At 37.4% G+C, this 26,043-nt stretch overlaps 1 protein-coding gene across 1 annotated transcript in view; it reads right to left on the reverse strand.

Moving 5' to 3' along the window:
• Positions 1-7,647: 7,647 nt before the first annotated feature.
• The window catches only part of HHLA2 (HERV-H LTR-associating 2), a 19,408-nt gene continuing 1,012 nt past the window's right edge, over positions 7,648-26,043 (reverse strand). Inside the window, exons 2-5 of the mRNA XM_012730581.1 lie at positions 13,092-13,166; positions 10,711-10,802; positions 9,711-9,977; positions 7,648-8,000 (exon numbers count right to left, since the gene is read on the reverse strand). Of these exons, the coding sequence (XP_012586035.1) occupies positions 7,648-8,000; positions 9,711-9,977; positions 10,711-10,802; positions 13,092-13,166 (787 nt within the window). The remainder of the gene's footprint in view (positions 8,001-9,710; positions 9,978-10,710; positions 10,803-13,091; positions 13,167-26,043) is intronic.

The raw sequence follows: 26,043 nt of genomic DNA on the forward strand, positions 1-26,043 counted from the left end.
AAAGCAAGCAGCTCTGTGGATTTTTTTTTTTAAAGATTTTTTTATTCATACAGAACTGGGGTACAGGCCAGAGATGCGGAGGGTGAGAGGATTCTCACAGGCCAGAGATGCAGAGGGTGAGGGACAGAGTGGGGAGCAGAACAGGCAGATCAACGAAGTACACTGCTGAGGGGAGCAGCGGGCGGGTCAGGAGAGGTCTGCCACGCCATGTGGATCACCTCCGGGGCAGGCAGGAATTGAACTCATGAGGAAGTGGCTTAAGCTTCTTAGTGCTGTGCTTTAACCCGCTGTGCCACCAGGGAGGGCCCAAGATTTTTTTTTTTTTTTTTTCAAATGAAGGTACTGGCCCTTCCTGGGGACTCTATGCCCCTATTCCCTAATAATACTACAGTATTAGGATTAGCATGCTGGGATTTTGGTGGTGGTAGTGGGGGGAGTGAATAAAAATATCCAGACCATAACAGTCAGTATAACTTAGCTTCTCATTGAGATATTCCCAATGGCACATATCTGGTCTTCTTTCTTACTATAGTGCCAATAAAAGTCACTACTTTAAGGGAGGTCAAAGGGTCTCTTTTAAAGGACAAATTAAAGGTTGGTAATGTTGAACATATTTAGCTCTAAATATGAAAAGTATGAGTCATTGGCAGACTCCAGATACTTTCTTATTGATGTCTGAATAGCTGTCTTGGCTATAAAGCTTATATGGAGAAGTCTAGCTAAGTGGTTTGAACTCTGGCCTCAATTTGAGAAATGTTATGGCACTGGATTTGGGGTGTTCTATGCAAAGTCTGCCCCCAACTCCATACAATGGATTTGTTTAGGGCAGTGTCTCACACATGCTGCAGTTGCACTCTACTGCTGGAAGTCAAAGAGTCTCCACAACAGATGTAATGCATTCAACTTTGTCACAGTTATTTTCAATAAAGAATAAAATGAGTGAAGCAGAAATTGCCTCCCAGAGGCCAGAGATGATTTCAAAACTGTCCTTGGCAATGCAATGACTAATTGTTTCCACTCACAGAAGCAAAGTCTCTCTTAACTGTCATAAAACAAAGGAAAGGATTTTCTGATAAAATTGTGTCTGGTTTGAGGATTATTGATGGGGCTATTGTCTGTCCCTTCATAGAGTCTTGTGGAAAGGGTACTGCCTTCACTGGCAAACACCAACAAGGTGGGCAAATCATTGCGAGTGACCAAGCATGCCCCTGAGTTGAATTACCTATCAATGTCTGTTTTCTACAATGCCCATAATGACGTCAACTCCCTGCCTCCCTCTGAAGCTTATGAAGACTTGGCTAAGGCCTGCTTACCTCTGGAAAGGATTGGGCTTGGCTCTGGGAGTGTGTTCCACTGCTGAAAATCACAGGCATCTCACAGAACACACCAATAATTGTCTTTCAGACTCAGAATAAGCAGTCCTTGTGTGTGAAGGACAATGCTGAGACTTACAAGAAGTATACCTGGTCGAAGAACTAGAATTGAACTTGAAACAGTTAAAATAGCATATATTTGGTATGAAAATAGTCTACATAAGGTGATTCAAAAATGTAATAAAGGATATACTGTTGCATCCAAGAAGGATGATTTGATTCTAAAAATGTAAGTAAACATTTTACATGAAAGATTGAGAATCCTTTAAAGTCTAAAGTTAAAAAATAACTTATTTCATGTCCCTACTGTCTCCACATGTAATAATCATAGAAGTTCTACTTTAACCAGTTAAGGTCCATGAAGACCAGGGCATGTTGGTAAAGGAGTTGCTGAATTTTGCTTGACTCATGCAAATCTACCTATGAGTTGGTATTTTTAGCTAGGATTGATAAACTTCTCACTTTTGAATATTTAAAAACTTTTACTGTGATGTAACTATCATACTTAGTAACTTTGTACTTGTAGGTAAACCCTCCAAATAGACACAGGTGCTGGCTATGTAGTGATACAGACTTTAAATACCAAGGAAAATCCAAGAAGTTCTGTGCTCATTTTCTAGGATTGCAATTATGCAGATTTAGCAAGCTGACTTCCCAGAATTCCTTTATCTCTGGTTCTGGATCAAAATGGTCATGAGAAATTTTCAGAACAAAAAATTGAGAGGCAGAAGTGAAGTATCTATTATTTTTGCTCCTAAAGTCAGTTATGGCTCCACCACTGTAATAGTTGGCAAATATAATTCCAGGAGAAAGTGAGCTAGCAGAGATCAGCAGCAGCTCCCTGGACATACAGCTCTTCCAGCTGCTGTCAGTTTCCTCCTCATCCTCGCAGAGTCCTGTCCAGGGCTGTGGGCGACTTGAAGGCAATAAACACCAGTGTCTCCTACACATCACCTGTGTCACTGATTTTGGAGGCCTGGAGAGACACATACAGGTTCCAGTTTGTCCCTCTTCATTCCCTGTCCAGCTCTCCTTCCTGACCCAGAGTAGTGTCTTCAGGCCCAGCACCAGAAGTAGAGTGCTATCCCACTGCCCACAGTTGTGTAGAGGTGAGTATGATAAATCTTCATCGTCATTCTCAGCAGCTTTCCTCTTTGACCCAATCCCCAACTCATAACTGTAAAATGAATTCATGAGCTCAGCAGTGCTGAAGGAGCACAGGTTCCTGCTTGTCTGCCATCCTCCATGTGTTGGCTTTGGTTTTTAAAATTTCCCCTCTCATCATTGTAAGGGAACTACCAACAGTTCATTTTTCCTTCGCTTTATGTCATATGGTCCTTTCTAAAATCAAGAAGACTTCTGGAACACTTTTCCAGTCCTACTCACCCTATTTCTTTAGGTGCCTGTGCTGAGACAGTCCCATGTTAAGGAAACTGCTTGCCTGGTTTGACTCAGATCAAGGCTGTGCCTGACCCCGAGGGTCACTTGGAACAAGGTGAGCTAACTGAATGTTCTATTTAGGGGCTGTAGAAGGCAGGTGACATGGCCACCGAGTGAACTACCAAAGATATCTAAATACTGTATCCAGGGCAGTGTTTTTTTCCACTAATCTTACCCCAGAGAAAACATTAAATGCTTAACATGAAACTATTTGAAGATTTAAAAAAAAACTATAAAATCTTGATAAAATATGCTTTCCTAAAAACAATTTTGAAATTACCCTGTAACAAGCAAACATTTACATCTAGGAAACATCTCTATTCTTCTTATAAGTTTGCTGTCACCTTGCCAACCCTGAATGCTGACATCCTCTCCTGCTCCCAACCCTCAAGACAGATTCAGTAAAAATCAGATAAACTTCAGCTTGGAAAAAATCTGCTTTTGTGATTTATTACTAAAATTATGTTTTCTCACTTAGGCATACATTTTTCATAAAAGGAAGTAAGATTAGTAGGAGCCAAAGATGTCATATCTTTACAGTGATTTCTTAATACTTTATCAACACCTGTCACAAGATTGTAGCACCCTGAGTTTATGTAAACAATAGGGATTTCACAGTCCAGGAATTAGACCCCCATTTATTACAAGTTTTTTCTGTAATGCTAGACTCAGACTTGATTGTGTAAGTTAAAAAAATCTAAAGTGACAGTTCATAATTAACAGTGACTTAAAAATCCATTAAAAAGAAAGCTAATAAATCTCTCCTAGCATAGAAATTTGTTTGAAAATATAAACTTATTAGGAGGTTGGTTAATTTTCATAACTAAAGTCACTTAGCTATACACACCTGGTGTTGAAAGATATAATCCAACCCAGACCTCCTGAGTTCATAGAATATTTTGTGTCCATATAGTACATCTTAGTTGAACTCTTGAAAGATCCACTCATGGAAAAGTAGAGTATCTTAGAAAATAAGTGGTTCAGTGTCCGTGCTCTGGTTTTTTACTAAGATACCTTCTGTTCCACCTGTCATTCATTGGTCAGATTTTGAATCAGACATAGGGGATATACTTCTTACAAGCTCCTGATGGAAACTTTACAGTTGTCTCTTGTGCTGACTGCAGTAGGAGTGAAAATGCATGAGACTTCTGTGAGCTGAATGGAACTCCTTGGCATCCAGGCACTGATGCTGGTAGGCTGTCAATGAATGATGCTAGGGTCATGAGGGATGAATATGATACTGGAAAAGAATAGGTACAGATCTTTGCCATCATTGACAGGAAGGGGAGGTGAAGTCACTGGCTATTAAGGATGCTTGTCATCAGTTCTGTCTTTGGATTTCTTGAAAGAGGCCAGAATCAAAGAAAATGAACACCAAATGGTTATCGTTTGAGTCAGAATAATAACGTAAATATTTAACAATGATAGTGCTTTATTTTTGAGGAAGCTTGAAGCTGTTCGCAACTGAAACATGAGACAGAAAATAAGTCATTATGAAGTTTGCGTTTTATCAATTTTAATTCCCTCACTAGACGTATCTGAGTTTTTAACAAGTAGGAAAACAAGTTTATCCCATTCTGCTCTTATTTATATTCTGATTAATGGAATTCATAATAAAATGCATGCAGCAAAGAGAGCATATATTATCAAACCCCAATTCAAGATCAGCAGCCTGAATCTGGGAAAGCTGTAGTCTGCTTTTCTCCACTTTTTCTGTGACTACATTTCTTCCCAATTCCGATGGAAACATGGGATTATATACAAGAATTAGCACATTGGTGTCCCCTTGTATACATAGGGCCATTGGAGATGGACTCTATAAGTAATGACAGGTGCAACCATTTAAGAGGCTCTTCTTAAATAATTATAGACACTGGGAGGTTTTTCTTCTATTAGATTTTATCTTTATGAAAGTCTTGCATGTTTTTTTAATTAGTAAAACTTCAGTTACCCGTTACAACGGTACTCTTGTGTTATAAATGATTAGAAAAAGGAAATTACTTACTGTGTTTCCTTCTGCATTATCAGTATTGGACATTTCTATAAAGAGAAAGAGAACTTTAAAATTATGTTACCAGAATCACCTCAGTCACTTTTCATTTTTCCTAACAGCATTATGAATGTGTTCAGTATAGAAAGAATCAGAAACTAGAAACTAAATGCTTATGGCTGATTCAAAGGGAAGATGAAAGGCAGCTCAACCTTGCCATAAATCTCTGGCTTTTAGGATTATTGACCTTACTCCTACCTATTGTTACTAATGGAAAATAACCGTCAACAAATTGATGGGTAAACTGAAAGAGATTGTTAAAGAGAGGGGGTATAATTTCACTTCTTAAGGAAGCCCCTCCTGGGTCTTGCTAAATTTTTTTTTCTTTTTTACATATTCTAGACTATGGACATTTAAAATAGAGCCAAAAAGTATTAAACAAGAAAACACGCAAACCTCATTTTATGAAGCTACAACCAGGGACCCTGAAGGTAGGCAAGACTAAAATATATTTTCAGCTCATCTAATTACTGAATGATAGAATAATTCCTGTTTTTAAAAAAGTGGTTAATACCTTATTTTCCATCTGCTTCTCCAGAATTAGGAATTTTGAAGGGAGTCATTTCTGCATTGTCTTCCTTCCCAGGGTGGTTCCTTCTTTTGGATTCTAGTTAGGATAAAAATCAGAGAAGGGAAGAGCAAAATCAGGTACTTATTCTTTCCCTCTCTCCCCTTAAAGGACACAGCCAACCCCTGGTGATCTTAGAGTGAAGGTGACTTCAAGTTTGGGTACTCCTCCCTCCCCTCGTCCCTTCAGATTCAGGTTTGCTTGCACATCCAAGGCTCCCACCTCTGGAGAGGACACCAGGGCACCTGGTTTGAGTATGCTGTGCATTTCCTGTTGGGACCTTACTCACGCATCATATTTAATGCACCACGAGGGAGGTCTTACCTGTACAAGGACAGGTGTGTCTTCTCCACATAAGAACTATGATGGGTAAGACCACCACCACCACCACCACCACAGGTATAACAATTTCCCAGACAGCTACTCTTTGATCTGTAAGTTGGAAAAAGATTACAAAAAAACAAACTTAAGGATGAGTAGGTAGAATATTTTTACCATTTCAAGAACCAGTTTTTGTGCATTTTGGATAGGAGGTCAATTTCATATTAGTAAAAACATTTCATAATGGAAAGATCCAGTAAAGATATGGGAAAAAGACCTGTCTGAACAAAACCTTTTCATGAACATGTACAAGTCTTAGTTTTGATGTTCCTGTTGTGAGAAACCTGCAAATACTATTCACCAGTTTGGGGTGTGGTGAGGGTGAAAGTCAGGTGAGAGAAATTGGGATAGGTGATATTATCTATAATTGTTTTGGAGTTTGTATTTTATGTTGCAGTAAAAATGCAATTTACAATGGAATAATTATGACTTCAAGCTAGCCTCTGTTCAGAATTTACCTTGTGAATAATGGGGATACAGTACAACATTGCCTTGAAGACAGGGTCCCAGGGGAACAGTGATAAGAAGTGCAGAGATGATGAGAAGAGCCAAGGAGGAGGTTATCACCACTGAGAACCTTAGACAAAGAACTACTGTGTTAATATTAAAGTAAGGACCCCAGAGACAAAAACCTGGTGACCTTAAGTTGCCAATGTCAAAACCTTGCTAAATTGTGATCTATGTTCTCCTGAACAAGGCAGCAAGTAGAAAATATCAATTTAGAATGGAAAAACAAGAGTGATGTGCAGGATCCTAGGACTGGCTGCCTGTTCTGACCTGCTAGAGTCCTTCTGCTTCAGGTTTCTGGTGGGAGGTGCCACACACTGTAAAAGGAGAGTAATCTCTTTACAAGTAAGTGTATGTTCCGCAATTTTCACAACTAGAATGACAGATTTGTTTGTGTGAAATAATTTGTGTTCTACTACTTGGTGACCTTTGGTAAAGTCTAGAGACCTATCATGGTCTCCCAGGCCTAGCTAATAGTTTAAGGGTAAGAGGGGACCACCAGCCTACCTAGAAAAGCAAATTTAGGAGTTCTCCTTACTCCTGGTTGAAGATATTTTGGGTTTTAGCAGTTTGCTATTAATGGAGGTAAAGAGTTGCATTAGGTATATAGTTTTTAAGGATGTATTTATTTGTGCATACAGAACTGGGGTAAGAGGTACCCCAGGCAAGAGGTACAGGGGTGGTGAGAGGATTCACCAGAGACAGTAGGGAGGCTGACTAATGAAGTACACTGCTGAGGGAGCAGCGGGCGGGTCAGGAGAGGTCTGCCGCGCCATTTGGATCACCTCCCGGGCAGGCGGGGATTGAACTCACGTGGAAGTGTTTTTAGCTTCCTGGTGCTGTGCTTTAACCTGCTGTGTCACCAGGGAGGGCCCATTTACAGTTTTACATGTACTTTGGTGACTATTTCTACCAGGTTCACAGACTTCTCTTTCTTAGGGTCCAGTAGAGCCCCAATTCTAACCTCCTACTGTTCCTATAAATACTCAGGCCTTAAGGGACATATTAGGCCCAATAGGAAGCAGAAATTGAAGTCCACAGAGTCACCAAAATATATAACCTCAAATTATTTCTGAAGCTCTGAAAAAAAGAAAAATCATGGACTATATGCTTCCTTTCAATGCAGGGGTATTGTGTGGTGAGAGAAGAAAACTTCTTGTACCTGGTGTATACCTTAACCAGAAATGTTATTTCTATAAATAAAATTTCAAAACTAGGTATTTTTTAACTATTAAGTATTCATTTTTATTTACATACAGTTTATAAACTAGGTATTTTTTAATGTCAACCTAATTGTTCTGTTTGCTCTTAAGTCTCTACTGCCATTGTCAAAACCCATTAGCCAATCCTATTGTTAACTTACCTACATGCAGTGTTTGGAGGGTGAGGAAAGTATAGTTGCTTGAAGAAATATGGCATAGGTATTCCCCATTGTCTAGAATTTCGAGTTCTTTCAATGTGGAAGAGAAATGTCCCTGATTTATTAGCTCTTTCTCCCATGATAGTCTGGGTTCATTGGTAACTATATTTTGTGAGGCGCTCTCAAACTTAGCCAGGATGAAGGAAGTCCCATTTTCCATTCTTGACCAGGTGACTATGATATCTTGATTTTGTTGGAAAAGATTGTTTGCAACATCACATGAAAATGAAACCTGTTCACTTTGCATTTTATGAAGATCATCTAACAATAGAAAAGTAAACACCAATGAAACAATTACAAATGAATTTTCTAAGTGGCACTTGGAAAATGAACTTAAGAAGTAGTGTTTCTGAGAAGCAATTAGATATTTGAGCTATGTAATTTATTAAAAGCTTTACTACCATTCTTTTAAAGTCTCCCACCAAGGCACTTAAGGTGGTGTAAGCCTGGGTGTTGAGGTGATAAACCTGGATTTAAACTCTTACAACCCTATAGTGAGTACTCATGAATGTTACTCAGTGTTGTTCACAACACAATTTCTTATGTTCCCTAAGGAACTCCTAGTAACCTCAATTACTTTTATGGTCTTAACCCTTTGGATCACTCTGGACATCGTCTCTCTTCCCAGATTTAACAAGCATTTTCCCTGGCAGATTCAAACTTGTGGCAGAGCAAGAACTTGTACTCACCTCTTCCCATGGACACAAGAAATCTGCAACTAAACATGGATTTATTTACACAAAAATAGATGTGAAACCCGGATGAATAAAATATCCACAAAGAAGAAAAGAGATCAGTATCGAGAGGCAGAGACCCAGGAAGAAACTTCCACCTGGGAATAATGAGGTCCAAGCAGGATAAGATCTCTAAGGTATGGAATTTTCCCTGGGGAGCAGAGAGAAGATTGTCTAACATCCACCATCCCAACTCTTCAATCTAGAACAGTAGGCATTGAGGTTAAGGAGACCAGTTCCAGTAATGCTCAATATGAACAGAATTAATTTTTCCATGTGAATTCTACCTCCCTTAGTTTAGTTTTTACAAGTTTGTCCATAGTATCTGGTACATAGTCTGAGAGTGACATAGCTTGATACATAATAGATCCTCAACAGGAGAAATAGCATAAAACTTAAGGAATGACTGATGTTTAGAATATTTAGTTCTAAAACATGGAAGTGAAATTTTCCAAAGAAAATTTTAAATGTAGTAACATTTTCAACCATTTCCTTTTCATTGCTATCTGATGAAAAGTTAATGGGTTTCAGTATCTCTAATGTACTGTTTTCTTGATAAACATTCTGAAAATTTAGGGCAAGAGATGGCCAAAAATAGAGCTAACCTCCACATTTCCCTATATGATGATTTATAGAAAAAATTTTTACTCCTTATAAGACACCACTTATCTAAGTCCAAGGAAATTATAACTCTTCCCACGCTTACTATTTTTTAAAATAATAGATCCCAGTTTGGGTTTGTTCCAATAAATGAAAGGGATGAGTTTTAAAACCTGTTCGTGCTGATAGAGTGTTGATAATGGACCAATACTATGATAAAAAGACTGAATTAAAACAATGGTATCAATTGGTTAATTTTTGTTTAGTAGAAAGACTGGCTAAGAATTAGAGGTTGTGACCTAATAAGCATTCTTTCTCTTTCTTACGATCTTTTAAAGTGAAATACAAGTAGAAAATTTCTGAAGAAGTTGAACCAGAGTGAGACTCCATTTCACCAGATTTTCCCTTCAACTCATCTTCCAAGGTAAGAATTACTGTTATATTATCAAGAAGGAACTAATATTCAGATGCAAAAATAAAATTATTTTAGGTAATACAGTCAATAACTATGAGACCTGAGATTCCTATCTTAGTCTTATTACTACAAATCTATCTTCTTTCTGTTCCTTTCTCTCCTTGTAAACCAAGCCCCATTCTCTCCCAAACCCCACGTACACAAAAGCCCCATGGTGCCTACCTTTCATCATCCAATGCCCTGTCCATGTTTGTTCCAACAATGAATTTTTAATAGCACATTCATAAGGCGATTTTGATCCTGTAACATTTACTGTACTGTTAATATGAAAAGAACCCAAAGATCCAATTTCTTCAACCCGGCTGTCAGTAATGGATATATTGTCCATGTGCCATGTGATGCTTGGACGAGGATAAACACTTAATATGCTACATATTAACATGCTGCTTGTGTCCCTTTTTTCATACTTCATCACAGGTGTGACAAAAGCTATGGAGAAGAAAGAAGGGCACATGAGCAACTGTAGAACTGTAGTTTAATACATGAAAAATAAAAACATCACTAGAACCTAAGGAGCTAATGTGGTTATCTGCAAAGGGAAAAGAGCAAGCATTGGTAACTAGGAATCAGCAATCTCAGCGCTCTAGAAAAAAATTCTACCAAAAAAGCTAATGGCCTTAGTGAGCAACCAAAACATGTGTGCCAAAGTTGATAAACTAGTGTACAGCACTATGAATTCATCAGGGACTGGCTTGGAACCCTCCTGACTGGGTATGCAGAAGTCTTAGATTTCTGAATCAAGGTCTGAAGCTTTATGGGACAGAGAGAGGAAACACATCACTTTAAAATAAACTCTTAGAAAACAGAAAAACAAATCAGTAATTTAAGAGATTTTTAAGATCAGTAATGTAATTGTTGGTAAGACTGAGGGGAGAATGTATATGCTTTCATGTTACTAGTGGCAGCAATAATATTAAAATTATTTCTTTTAGATGTTTTAACATTTTTGGTAAAACAGTGGAAATACCTGAATATTCACCAGTGGGAACATTGGCACACAGTCTTAGCATGTCTATTCTACATGCCACTGTGCATTAGAAACAATAAAGGTAGATGCATATGTTGACTTGGAAGGAAACCTAGAGCATGTTAGAGAAAGATGTTTCAGAAAAAAACACAATGAAATCATGTCATGTCTTATAAACCTGATATATACACTTACCTCCTACCTGCAGCACCACACTTTTTCTGAATTTTCCAGATGTTGTTCCCACATAGCAGCTGTAAGTACCTTCATCCTTACGGCTTAATCTTCTGAGATACAGGGAGGCATTTCCATTGTGAATCTCATTATGGAAGAGGGCTGTCCTTTTCTTGTATCTGGGATCTTGGTTCCCCAAATGGTCATGGCCTTGGTAGTATGAATGAACATAGCCAGTATCTTGAATCTTCCAGTGAATAACAGTGACTTCAGACTCATTCTCAAATGAGCAAGGGAGAATTACATCTTCATCAAGTTTTCCTATGACCTTTTTTTCAACATTGTTATAAAAATTACTGAATAAAGTAAATTGTGTGTCTGAAATCAAAAGCAGGGAAGTAATGAAGAGAATTAGTAATGGATGCTTATGTTATGGTAGGACTACTTAGAGGAATTATCCTAGGTCAGTAGTCTGGTCATTAACTGACAACACCATCAAGCATTTTGGCTAATATGATTAAATAGAAAGAAGCTATGAGAACCCTTTTGAACAGCTGTAATTTTAATCGATTACCTGTTTGGGTATAGCCCAAAGCACAGAAACTCTAGTATGCCATCTACTTGATTAATGGTCTCACTTTTCCCCTGTTCCTGGTTTGCCACAGTCCTGAAGTTATGCTGATGATACATACAGAAGACTTCCATTCCTGTTATTCCCTGAATATATGCACTTGAGGTAAGTTTTTCTAAATAGTTCAGCTTTTTTTTTCTGTATTTCACACATAACTGAAATCATACTGTGTATGACATATCACTAAACCTAATGCCCTATTGATTTATTCCTCTATTTTAAAATGGCAGGAATTATTTTTTTTAAAGCTAAATAGTATCCCTGATGTGTGTATGTATATATTATATCATAGCTTCCTTATCCATCCAGTCAATGAAAAGCATTTAGATTAGTTCTTGGCTATTGTAAATAATGCTGAAATATACATGGTGGATGCAAATTCTCTTCAAATTAATATTTTTGTATTTTTAGGGAAAATACCCAAAAGCGGGATAATTACATCAAATGGAGTTTCTATTTTTAGTTTCAGAAACCTCTATACTCTTTTTCACAATGGCTACAGCAATTTTCATTCCCAACAATAATGTAAGGTTCTCTTCACATCCTAATACTTATGGCTTGTCTTTTGGAGAGTAGCCATTCTCACAGGTTTGATACCTCGTTGTTTGGATTTGCAGTTCCTTAGTGAGAGACATCTTTCATGTGTACCATGGGCATCTGTATGTCATCTTTGTAGCACTATATTCAGATATTCTGCCCATTTTTTTTTTAAAGTCAGGTTGTTGTGTTTTATTAATTCCTTGGATATTAACCCCTCCTTAGAGATAACATTCGGTAGGATGTTTTCTTTTGATGTAAATTTCTTTTATTGTGAAGGAATTTTTTGGTTTGATCCCATTTGTGTGTGTTTTTTTTATTTTGTTTACCTTGCTATTGGAATATCTCTAAGGCTAATGTATAGTAGTATATTCCCTACATTTTCTTCTATGTATTTTGTGTTTTGGGTCTTACATCCAGTTCTTAACACAATAACAAACCCAGCTAGCTGGAGCTAGTAGGCTTTAAAAGAACATAACTAATTAGCTTAGTTTTGTCAAGCATTGTTTGGGGAAGGTAGAAGAAAAGTGCTGGGTTCAGGTATCTAGTGGAAATATCCAGCTCCCATTCCTATGCAGGAGAGATCCCAACAAGGGGAAATGACTCATTTATTTTGACTTTAGAAATAGTGAGTTTTCTGGATATAAATGCAGGAGTCCAAATCTTTTGGGGTATGTGTATACTCAACTCAGGAGATGATTTTAAATGGCACATGGATTCAACACAATGAAGTTTTTTTTTTTCCAAAACAGTAATTTCATAATTGCTGAAGGCAACATGTAGCTTCTTACACTAATTCACAAACTTTAAAACTTGTGCCCTATATGGAGTGCATGGTAAATGTCTTTGAACCTTTGCCAATGGCCAGCTATATCCCATTTCTTTCCCTCAGTTTCTTTATTTCTGTACAAAGGGCTAGAGGGAGTGGCATTAGACTGATGGAAAGATGGGGATAAAAAGGATTTTTTGTCAAACTTCCAACATGTACCACTAATCCCCTCTAATATTGCACTGAATAATTAAAAATGACTACAGTTAAGTGTTAACTATGGACCAAACTTACCTTTCTGTCGATTTTAGAAAACTTAGTCTGTAGAAAACAGACTAAGTTATATTTTAACCTTTTAGAAAAGTCAAAGCTATGGTGAGAGGAAACAGCCACCTTCTATTGTGTGCTCATGTTCCTACATAATGACAAATAGCTAACCCTTAGGTGTACTATAAAGAAACTTACCTGAGAATGTACTTAGAAAGAGCATAAACATGAAGAAATACAGCACTTCCTGTCTCACAGCAGTCATGAGTTATACTATCAAAAAGAAGCAAAGTATGCATGTTATCAATTGTAGAAATTGGAAAAGGTTGTCAGATTATAGATGCTTACAACTAACTGTTATAGATGTTACAACTAACTGTTGTAACATTCATACAAATCTTTTGCAACTATTAAAGATGATATGCCAGAGATATTTCAAAGGCATGGGATGTTCTTAAAACAAATTTTAAGTAGCAAAATATACAATGGGATTTTAACTTGAAGAGAATATTGAATCATGATTTGGTGTGCCTTCAACATGCTGTCTGGTTAACAATTTTTGTCATTTTCTAGATGGACAGAAATACAGCAAAACCTGGAAACATTCTTAAGTCCAATAGTGGTGCAAATCATAAGGCATCACATGTAACTGTTTTTTAAAGAGTAAAGGTTTTAGCACCAGACTAAAAGCTTGTTTAAGCATATGAAAAAAATGTTCAATATCACCTGTAATAAGAGAGATGCAAATTAAAACCACCCCAGTGAGAATCCTTGTTGGCAATGATGTGGATAAAAAGGAACTCTTGCACTGCTGGTGGGAATGCAAATGAGTACAACCACTATGGAAAACTGTTTGGAGCTTCCTCAAACTGCTAAATATGGAGCTTCCCTACGACCCAGCAATCCCACTCCTAGGTATCTACCCAAAAGACACAAAACACTGATTCAAAAAGATACCTACACCCTCATGTTTATTGCTGCTTTATTTACAACTGGAAAGACATGGAAACAGACCCCCCCCCCAAAAAAAAATGCTTTTTGCAGCGACATGCATGGAGCTGGAAAAGATCATGCTTAGTGAAATAAGCCAGAAAGAAAAGGAAAAATACCAGATGCTTTTACTCATAGCAGCAGTATAAAGGACCAGGCAAGAAAATAATAAACAGCTCTATACCGGAAACATTTTATGGGGGTGGAATGGGATCAAAAGCAGTAGGGGAGGGAAATGCACTGGACTATGGTGATGGTAAGCACACAGGGATTACAACTGAGATGGAAAATGATGGAAAAATAAACTTATTCTAAACAATCTTCTATTTTAAATCATATTTAATTTAGAACCTTTAGAGTTAAAAAAAAATCACTGGGAAGCTATGTTACAAAATCATACTAGAAACTTGTTGGATATAGGATTTAAGAATCACAAACTATTCTAATATTTGAAATTTGTTTCATAAACATAAAAATTAGAAAAACAGTAAGAATAAATAGGGGAAAGTTATCATTCCAGCAGCTTCTCAGAACAAAAGCTAAAATGACAAAGTTAAAAACAAACAATAGTATTATGAAAACAAGAACTTTATACTGCTTCTTAGATACATCTACATGTACAATGTATGGAAGGATATTTATCAATGATTATTTCTAATTAAAAGATTACAAGTAATTATATTGTAAATTCAGTTTCTCTATGTACATATGTCAACTCACCTGTACAGGTAGCTTTCCTATCATGGGTTTATCTTCTCACTCTTCACAATGACATGAACATTTCCTCTTCCCACCTTCCACTCATCTGACGCTCTTGCTTCATTAATTAGTGGCGATATTGACTCATCTACCAAATTCAATCACCCATTAACAGCTATGTCCATTCTCTCTGCTCCTTTCCAAAACCAAATATTTTGCTCTCACCCACATTTCTTTGAATAAGAAATTTATCCTTACTGTTATACATCTATACTGCATCAGATTATAAGGTCAAACTCATAAGCACAAATGTTAATGAACAAAATATGACATCTGAACATGAGGAAAAACCCAATATGCTGTTGATCAGCTGCCTATCTTATTGGGATAGTTATGTAAATAGACACCCTATTTCCCCTTTGCAATCTCCTCTGTCTACTCCCGACCTCTGTCTGCATGACAAGGGCACAAAACTGCCCTTGAAGGGATCCCCAAGAACTCCTATGTTGCCCAAAACAAAATACATCCTCCTTATTTAATTTACCATATATGTCTGTTATACTTACTCCCTAGATGAATTCCTCTCATCTGTGTTTTAAGGCTCCTCAAACTTATTTGAATTAAGGTCATATATATTCGATTGCCCAGTGAACCTGTTCATCTAGATCCCTTGCAGGCAAAATGGAATTAACAAAACCCATCATCTCCATTTCCTTTCCTTTGTCGTTGTTCCTTGCCCACCCCAAATAAAACAAGACAAAAATTATTCCACCAATCTTCATTTCAATAACTGATATCAAATACTCTCAGTTGTTTAGGTCAGAAACCTAGAACTCAATCTTTATTATTTCTTTCCTTTATATAACATTAACAAGTGTATTGTTAATGGATTAGATACCATTCCATTATTTCTTCACTTCTCTAATTCTGCCATTACCCTATTCGAAGGCCACTATTATCTCTTACCTGGATATCTAAAGTATTTTACTATTATATCACTCCTTTTTGTAAAACCTTGCTTTGTAGACTGGCAACATAATAGCCAAGAATCATTTTTAAAACATACATCCTTCTGTGACGTCGTCCTAATTCAGTGCTGCCAGTGGCTTCTCACCACACTCTGATCCAAATTCTTGATCCTTGTCTTCCAAGTCCTGTATATCCTGGGTCGTTGCCTTGCCTGCCCCAGACTCTCCCACAACAGCACATACAGGATGTGCCTTCCCAAAGACTTGTGTACACAAATGCTCCCCTTCTAGGGTCAGCAGGGATATCAGCTGAAAATTAGGTCCTTGAAAACTATATAATTCATGTCTTTCGAATAAAATGACAAATTACTGTAAACCATTTATCATCCAACATAAAGTGCTATGAAAAAAAAAATTCAACCTCTTCTACACAAATACTTGATTTAGCACTATTGAAATAATTTCAGCATTCAGTTAAGTGAAGCTGTTAATGAGTGTTTGGCCCTATTTTTATGCCCAAATTTTATATTTAGACATTTATTTTCTTTCCCCAATGCAGCAAAAATCTTCCACCTTGGATTAAGCTGAAGTTACCCAAGTTGCAATCAGCATCCTTACAAAAGGGCTCAAATGTTAGAAGCATCTTGTCCTGGTACATTTTGGCTGAATTCCAGATGTGAGGAAGAAAAGCAAAAAGTAACAGTCTCTGTAATGGAACATGGCAAAAAAGAATCCAGATGCTAAAACTAATCAGATTGGAGAGAAGATTGAAGTCATTCTAGTGTCAATAAGGAAGAACAACACAGTTACCCCTGTGCCCATCTTAACAGCTACAAAACACATTGACTACAGCCATCAGCGCTAATTATGACAAACCTCATTTGTCTTTAAGTTAGATTTTTCTAGCCTCCACATCACTAACGTTGGAAACTAGTGCTGGCCTCGTAACTGCTGGCCTAGATGTGACCAGAGCCACATAGCAAGTCCATTCTCTGAAAACAAGACTGCTTCACATCACTCACATTATGCCAGTTGACGTTATGAATTCCTTGAGGAAAAGCAGTTTGCAGGGGGCTCTGTTTTCCTCTGCATTGCTTTTAAATTCAGTCTCTCCATGGTGCTCATGGCACTCAGCCAATTTGCGAAAGAAGTCATAACAAAAGGAAAACACTTAGTAGCCTCCTAGGGATTTCTCCTTAGCATCCACTTAGATTTTAATAGGATTGACTTTTTAGGTAGAAAAAAGAACAAAAGAACAATTTTAGGATTACTCTCTCTTTACTCAAAAAAATCTCCCCTGATGTTTTATAGTGGAATCCCACCCCTTGAGGATTCCCATATTGGGCTGAAATTTTGAATCTCTGGGGGGTACTTCATGCTCTGTTTCTTTTTTGCAGGGTGGAGTTCTTAGTTTGCGTTTTTGTCTTGGGAAGTCAGGATAGTAATAGGTGATGATTTATTTTGGGAAAGAACAGAAGTGCAGTTGCAGGGCAAGAAGAATAAAGGAGAGAAAATGAAACAAAACAAAAGAAAGCAGGTACTATGTGGGGATTATCACACTACTTTCAAATAGAACGCTGTGACCTGTCCAGTGACAAGGACAATCTCCAGGCACTTTCTATAGGTCCAGCAGCTCAAACAATTCATTAGAAGATGAGTGCAAAAGGAATTTCTCCAGGGGTGGTAATGACCATGTTCTTCCTGATTGTGCACCTGGCCCTCAAAACAGCCATGCAGGATGCCAGATGTTAGGCCTCACTGTAAGTCCTACTAAGTTTAGAAAGGACAGGAAGCTACAGCCTCTGGGAGTCTCGTTAGGTCATGCCTGGATTCTAGCTACTGCAGTTCCAACTGAGGTAGGCACAATGGCCTCCCCAGGGAAGGTGGGTTCAGCTACTGACATTTGGAAACGAGGCAATAACACTGGAGTGGGGGCCTCCTTTGTCCAGGAAAGGACAAAGGTATAGGAAGGCCAAGAAAATCTTGGGAGGTTCATAAACTGGGTCCAGTAGTAGCTATTTCAAGTATGCCACATATTCTATCTGATATTTATGTATTAGCAGGCCACTAACCACTTGCCCACATCCCTTGTGACTGCTTTCACCAGTTCAGTTTGCACACATGCATGGCTCAGCTACTGCTCCCTGCACACACACGACTTCAACTTCCCTGAAGGTTGTACACAGGCAATAGAAACCTGGTTCTGGGCTTAGACTTCTGCTGTATCCCTGAGGCTTGCAGATAAAGTCATCTGTGCTCCAGAACTCCCCTGAGAATGCCATGTCCTAGCTGAGGTTCATCCTCTGTCCCATCTTGCTTCTCACACTTCCTTACTTTCCTTACAGCTTTCTTCTGAAACATCCCCTTAGGGTCCGCAAACACCCATCTCAGGTGACACTGGTCTTCTGGAAGCAGATCCTGAGACCAAACTCATGTACAGGAAGTTCACCACATGAGAGAATCTAGGGTACCTCTGTCCCCAAAGGCAGTTTTTTACTTTAGATTCCTACAAAGAAATATTTCTTCTTGTCAAACAGATCATATAATTCTTCTCAATATCCTCTATATAAGAAATAATGTAACTGGACTTTTTTTTTTTTAAGCAAGAATGATGTTAAGCCAAAACAAGCCCCCTCCTCCCCCCCCCCCCGCCCAAAAAAAATGTCAGGATTAACAGGTAGACAGCAAGCATTGTGTGGCGTACACAAGGTAGAAGGCAATTGAAACAGATTCCATTAAGTGAAGTGGAAATTGAACATGTACAGATGTAAGGCCAAGGACTCTTGGAAATAACCCAATTCTCCCTCTATAAAACACACTGACAGATGACCGTGGCATGCAAATGCCTCTGGGAAGCCAGTCTGCAGTTTCTCTACACTTCTTCTCCCATCAGTTTTGTGTTATCATCATTAAATAATTTAACTAAATGTTATGTTCATTGATTAAATGGCAGGACAAGACAAACTTGGTGTTTCTCCAGCAACTGAGTTGAATAAGATGAATGTTTAGGGAAGGCTAAACAAAAGTAATTCATGAAGGAGAAAAGGAAATTCTACTATTGGATTAAGTACAGCAGAAATAGTAGTATAATAGATTAAAAACTAGTTGTAAAGGTCTAGAGAGACTTGGAGTCTTTGATAACAATCTAAATGCAGACTTCTCTGGCCACTTTCAAGAAACAAAACCTATAAATACTGGATGATACATTATTTAGCTTGTACAAGAAAAGTAAGATAAAAAAATCAAATAGTGGCCCCCAACTCAGAAGAAGGTCTTGAGTCCATTCAAAAGGTTAGAAAATTGACAGAAATTTACATATGTAAAGTTAAAAATGTTAATTATACATAATTTGGATACATGTTATAGATATCCATATATAACTTTTTTTAAACTACTGGACCTGATTTTGCCAGATGTAAGGATTTGACTAAAGTAATGAAGCTCTTAAATAGTAATGCAAATTCCTGTCACAGATAATGTGAAACAAAGTTTCTTTAACAGGAGCAGCAGTACCTGAGCATTAAAAAATTGTAGCTAGAACGTGATAGGAGGTTTCTTTCCTAATACTGATTTAAGTTTATCCATTGAGTCAGATATCAGAATTGCATACTCTTATAGTCATGGTTATTATATTTATTTAAATGTATCTATTGTATGGTGATATATTAAGTATTTATCATTTCTCTGCATGAGATTAACCATCCTGACTCAATCCCTATATCATCTTTTCAAATCCAGAAGTAAAGAACCTCCTTATGGTATCTATCTACCCATATGTGAAGTTGAGTGACCTGTCATGGAAAATCAAAATCAAGGATCTGGTGTGAAGAATACATAAAGCCCAATTTTTACAAGGCTTATTTCTAGCAGCATTGCCCGCTTACAGATTTTAAGTGATGCTTTATAATAGTCTTTATTCTGGCAAGTGCTTATGCTTATGTATGCCAAATTAGTGGTTTCCAGTAGACAGAATTTAAAGCAGTATTTAACTGACTCTGCTGCACAAGAAAAGAAAGCTGCTAGCCTTGGGCTGTGTACACAGCTTAGCCAGTGTTACCAGGTTGGCTTTGTACCACTGAGTTTTCTCTATATCTAAGAGTCAATTCTGCCAAGTAACTTGTGTTTGTAAAAGGTCTCATGCGTTAGTCTATCTTCTACTCACAATCCACTCCTAAATTAGAATCAGAAAAATGTTAAAGTTCTGTGAAACAAGAGAGAAATCAATTCAAAATTATCCTGACACCCTGGTCAGTTTTTGTTTGGTATTTTATCTTGTTATCTACCAAGCTTAATATCTTTTCTGCCAATAAAGTCATAACTTTAACAGCATCTATGTGTTACAAACTATGTAGGGGTGAGTCAGACAGTGTTTAATCTCAGTCTGATACCAAAAGACAGATGAAATATATAAACATATCATAATATAGAAATAGAGGCAGCAATAAAGGCTCCAACTAGGCAATATAAAGGATAGGAAAAAAGAAAAACAGGAAATTTAAGTTTTATGAAAGCAGAGAATTAAGAAAGCATCAGTTTTGAAAGACAAGGAGAACTGGCTTGCAAGGAAGAGCAGAGGAAAGGGAAAGAGAAAAGATATTCTGGACAGAAATATACCAAAGATACAGTTGCAAGAAGAAGCAGAACTTGTGTAAGAGAAATGCTCTTACACACCAATGCTCTTACCACCAAGCAGACCTTGTGTAATAGAAATGCTCAAAATGACATGATAATAACATGGCTACATAAAGGAGTTCACTAAAAAATCTATTACAAAATAAATCAGCATAATAAAGTAGCAGGTTACAAAATTTACAAAAGTTAGTTGCCTTCTTATATGCAAATGAGGTTGAAGAAGAAATCAAGGAAGCATTTACAATCTCAAAAAAAGGAATGAAATACCTAGGAATAAACTTTTACAAGGAAGGTGAAGTACTATATTATGAAAAGTATAAGCTGTTGATAAAAGAAATAGAGGAAGACACAAAGAAATGGAAAAATATTTCCCTGCTCATGATCAAAGCAATATATATTGGCTTGTTGGAAAAGTCATGACACAATTTTGCAACAAAAACCTGAAAAAATATGTCAGGACTTCTCCAATCCAATAACCCAATAGATGCAATGAAGTCCCTATCAAAGTTTCAGTACCACTCTTCAAATAGAAACACTGCTGAAATTCATATGAAGCTACAAGTAACCCTGGATAGCCAAAGAAATCCTGATGAAAAAGATTTCAAACTATATTCTGGTATAATCCCAGACTTCAAACTACACTGTAAAGCTAGAGTAATCAAAACTGTTTGCTACTAGAATTTAAAAAAAGACTAATGCAATAGAACTGAGAACCCAGAAATAAATCCACACTTACATGGAGAATTAATCTATGACAAAGGAGGCAAAGGTGTTGAGAAAACTGGACATCCACATGTTAAAAAAAAAGAAGAGAAACCAGACTATTGTCACCAGAATAAAAATGAACTCAAAATGGACAAACACTTGGAGGTAATACCTTAAACCATATAATTCATAGGGAAAAGTTAATGACATTAGCATCAGTAGTCTTTCTGGATTCATCTCCAATGGCAAGAAAATCAAAAAAGTCTATAAACAAATGGCATTACATCAAACTAAAAAGCTCATGCACAGCATAATAATCTATCACTAAAACAAGTTACCTGGCCAAATGGGAGAAAATATTTGCACACCCTATGTCAGAAAAGGGACTGTTTTCCAAGATCAACAAAAACTCTTATAACAACCAAAAGAAAACATTAAAAGCCAATCAAAAAGTGGGTAGAAGAGCTAACTAGGCATTTCTCTAAAGATGAAACTATTAATTGGTGAACAGCACATGAAAATAATGATCATCAGTGATCAGGGAAAAGCAAATATACACCATAATGAGATTACCACCTCGCACGTGTAAGAATGACATACATAAACAAAACAACAACAACAACAACAAAAAACAGACAACAAATGTTGGTAAGGATGTGGAGGAAAAGACCTTTGTACACCATTGGTGGGAATGTAAACTGCTCCACTCCTTGTAGAAAACAGTATGGAGGTTTTTTACAACAGTAAAAATAGGTCTACCACATAACCCAGCAATTCTACTTCTAGGTATCTGCCTAAAGAATGCAAATTACTAATTCAAAAGGATATTTGCACTACTGTGTTCATTACAGTACTATTTACAATAGTAAAGTTTAGGGAAAAACCTAAGCACCGAAGTACAGATACAGACCAAAGCACCAAAGTACAAAGTACAGACTAGCAAGGTAACTTGAACTTTAGTTTCTGTAACTTGCATAGTAAGATATACATAGCACTTAGGGGTCCACCAAATTCACTTTCTATCATTAAAACAATCCTATTTCCAATCTGGCAAAATAGGAGAGTAGACGACGGGTCTACACATATACATAAATACATATACACACATGCATAATATTCTGGCAAGATACTTGGGGCAGTTACTCATGGCAACATTTATGGTATACATTAACATATAACTATGGAAAATAATTTGACAAGACTCTTTATATTGTTTTTAGAAGAACTTAGTGACAAACAAGAAATTTAGTATAAAAGCAATAAAGGAATTAACTAGAAGTATACCAAGAAACTCCAGAAAGTTGGAACAGAACAGAGGTCCAGAAAATTCCAGAAAAGGCAACTCCAGAAATTTCTTGGGTAATGTCATGTGATGACTCAATTCCAATCAATTTCTACCTGACTATTCACTATTCTACTTTCCATATTCCTCACCTCTCCCCCTCACCTTTCCCATTTCTCACTCCCTCATAGCTGATGCCTTCATCAAGATTCATAAACAATGACCATTCGCTCAACTCCCTCAGAATGGGATTAACTATATTTCACAAGGCCAATGTTCATCAATAACAGTGCTTCAGCAACTGTAGTAAAGGAACAGTAGGTTTTATTTCTAATCTGTCACAAATTCATCAGAAAAAAATGCAATAAAAGGGAATTTCCAGAAATAATGAAATTAAAAACACAGCATACAAGCCTTAATTTTTTGTTATTAGTACATTCAAAAGGCATAGAAACTTTGCTAACAACTAGAGAGTAATTTTAAATACTTGCTATTTCTATATGCTTTACACCATGAACCAGGAATAAACAGCTCACAGATGAGCACTAAGTTGCAAACCCCCCACTTTTAATAATTTTGCTTTAGGTGATAACCATTCTCCATCAAATTCTGCTTCAATCTACTACCCAAAAGACACTCTGCTACAACCAATAAGCTATGTAGATATGGATAGAATCTAAGAGAAGACATTTTGCTCTAAGACATGAAACAGCAAAGGTGGAAACAAGCTATAGTCTTTCTCTCTGCACTTACCCCTAAGCCAGAACTGGTATTTATGTCTTTCCTGTTCCATTACCCATTCTGTGATCCTCTTACCTTCTGCTAGTCCCTCAGCTATTTCCCCAGCAGGAAAAGTGATTTTTGAGCTATTTCAGTTACTAGTGGTCTTATCCATAAAGGAACAATAGTGTGCTCTTGATCTTTCCCACTGGGAACATCAAAAACAAAGGAATCCACTAAATTCCTATCATATTTCTCCTAGTGATATAGCAGTAATCACAAGTCCCTTTAATAGACATGGTCAGTCACCCCAATAAATACAGTACCCTGTTTTTGTGCCATTTGTCCCCTGGCATGAGAAACCCAAATAACCAGTTTTAGTTCAAATTCAGAAGAGCCACAATCTCACTATGATGAAAGCATTCACTCTTTAGACACTAAAAGTGAGACTGGATGCCATTATAAAAGGGATATTGGGTAAAAACTGCCATGCTTGCACAATGGGCCACTTAATGGTCTTATGATCTGGATCAATTCTAAATATTCAATTCTCACACCCCTTTCCTCAATCTTTCAGTCATTCTTTTTCCATACCTTTAACCAAAAAGTGGTACGGAATCTCACTTAAAGCCTGTGTTCTTCCGGGCATAAGGACAATGATGTGTGCTACTCAATATGCCATCTAACTGGAGGTCTTTCCTGTTCCCTTGCCCTTCAGAGTTCACCCTCTCTAATTACCTGCAGAGTCTTCTTAAAGGGTGTGGTAGTTATTATCCAGTGAAACTATACCTGTTACTCAGTGGTTTGTTGACCGAAACCCTCTATGGCCATCAGCACAGGTTGAGGATGGAATAGCAATATGGTAGGCTCATGTAAGCAACATACTCATGAAAATTATCCTTTTTCCTTGAATCTTGATGGAATGCTGGAAGGCACTGCATCTTGTTCCTAGTTTGTTGTGATATTGGATTCCTTATAGGATCTAAGGCTCAGGTTCTTCCTAATATAAACTGTGCTGTCTGACTTACCTACACAGTTTTTGAAGGGAATAATCTTTGCTAAAGGGAAAAAAGTTTTTTCAAAATCTTGAAACTTTTATTGCAATTCTTCTACTATGATTTGTCACAGCACCATTTAGTATCCAGATCTTCCTCAGTCAGTCATTACATTAAATTTTCTCCAATGAAGAAAAAACAAATGGATGGCAGCTATGATGAGGTTCACCATCTCAACTGGGCTGCTGGAGCTGCACACTATTTTCCTGGAAAGATTTTACCTATAGGTAAGCTAAGTTTGCTAAATTAATGCATTTTTCCCCCCTCTGAGTATATATTAGGAATGTCTGTCCTTGGTAACTTTCAGAATCCCCAAATTAGCTCTTTGGCCTCTTTTATAAAAACTAATTAGAATATCAGAGTCAAATGATAGTTATTTGCATACTCTGTACCTTCACAATAGTTGATCAAAAGCATTAGCACATCCTAGGATCATTTCAAAGCCTTGAGAAATCTACATGTGGACGTTCCTGCCTTCCTCCTGGCCAGTTCCTTTCAGCCATTGAAATGGTAACTGAAGAATGGAGGTTTCTTGTTTTTATGTCAAAAAATTAAAAATACAAAACACTAAATACTGCCTTTTCTTGAATATTCCATGTTTAATTTGCTCCAAAGATTCTCACTCATTCATTTTGAGTCTGATTATTTGGGTCTTTGACCACAACTGCATGGAGTGTGCACTCATTTGCCTTCAGCATAACATCTCCTAACCCTGGGTTTAGGGATTCCATTTTCACTACCTCTCTCCTCTGCAGTCCTTACCTATCTACATAAACAGTCAACAATATGTATTTTTAATGGATCCTGCAGCCCACCTCAAGTAATCCTTGTCTTATGGGAAATAAGATTTTCTGAATCCCAGTAGCTGATTTATACATATATATCGAAACTAGTGTCTTTAGTTGTTGCAGACTTTGAGAGATGAACAGCCCCGAATAATGGAGAAGGATCTCAGTGTCACCTAGTGTGGGACAGGATTCAGTAATGGTTTGAGCTCCCAAGCCATCAGACTTGAAATGGAAGCTGTCTGCCTAGGCTAGCTCACAGAATATAGACGGCCTGGTGAGTACCACAGCAGTGATTTCAGAAGTCGGAATTTCTGGAATTTTCTCTCACTGTATACTCTAAGACATATATGTACTGGATATAAATTGTTACTGAGAGAAATAAAAAGATGAGATTGAGCAATGTAGGGTTGCCAGATAAAAAAAAGATGTCCACTCATTTGAATTAAAATAATATTTTAATATAAGTCTATCCTATACATTGTTATATACTTATATGAAAACAACTCATTTATTGATTATCTGGAATTAAATTTGAACTGGGGATCTTGTGCTATTATTTGCTAACTCTGGCTACTCCATAGGTAGGAGCAGTTGGCATGGGCTTCTTTTCATATAAAGGAAATTTAGCTGTATTGGGAGAGGAATACAAAGCAGTGACCGCAAAGTCTGTGTCATGAGACTGCCTCAGCTTAACTCACATCACCTCTACTTAATGACTGTGTGACCTTCCACCAGGACCGTGTACATAATTTTTGGGCTCAAGGTACCTATCAACTTCCATTCTTTTCATTTTGACAACAGCTACCCAAATACACTGAACTTTACACTGAGATCCCCAGTTGCCTGAGGGTGAGGCTGATTCAATGTTGACTACCACTTACCATAAGTTTTTACATTTCTGTCCCAGAGCATAGAAGAGGGTCTCAGTCTCATCCCAGTAAGAGACTCTAATTCCAAATACTAACTTTCTCTATGTGACCTTTGTAAACAACAAACCAGGATCTTTGTGTTTGTGTTTTTGTTTGCCCCCTGATTGTTGTTGCAAAAGAAGGGATCACAGAATAACAAGCAAAGCATAGATCTGGAGGCAAGGATGTCAAGGCAAGGTCACATGACTCAACTGCAGGCTGTGGAACCAGCTTTTCAGAGGACAGGGATGCAGTGCAATTTCTGAACTGGGCTGCAGAAGCCGGAGTCCTTACTGCATTTGCTCCCTCGCCAAGATCATCATCTTATCTGCTTGTTAGGACTCCAAATCACTGTGTATGTGTATGTGTGTGTGTGTGTATGTGTGTGTGTGTGTGTGTGTGT

Source organism: Condylura cristata, unplaced genomic scaffold (genome assembly GCF_000260355.1).
Source record: "Condylura cristata isolate star-nosed mole 26May11 unplaced genomic scaffold, ConCri1.0 scaffold00003, whole genome shotgun sequence".
Classification (NCBI taxonomy): Eukaryota; Metazoa; Chordata; class Mammalia; order Eulipotyphla; family Talpidae; genus Condylura; species Condylura cristata.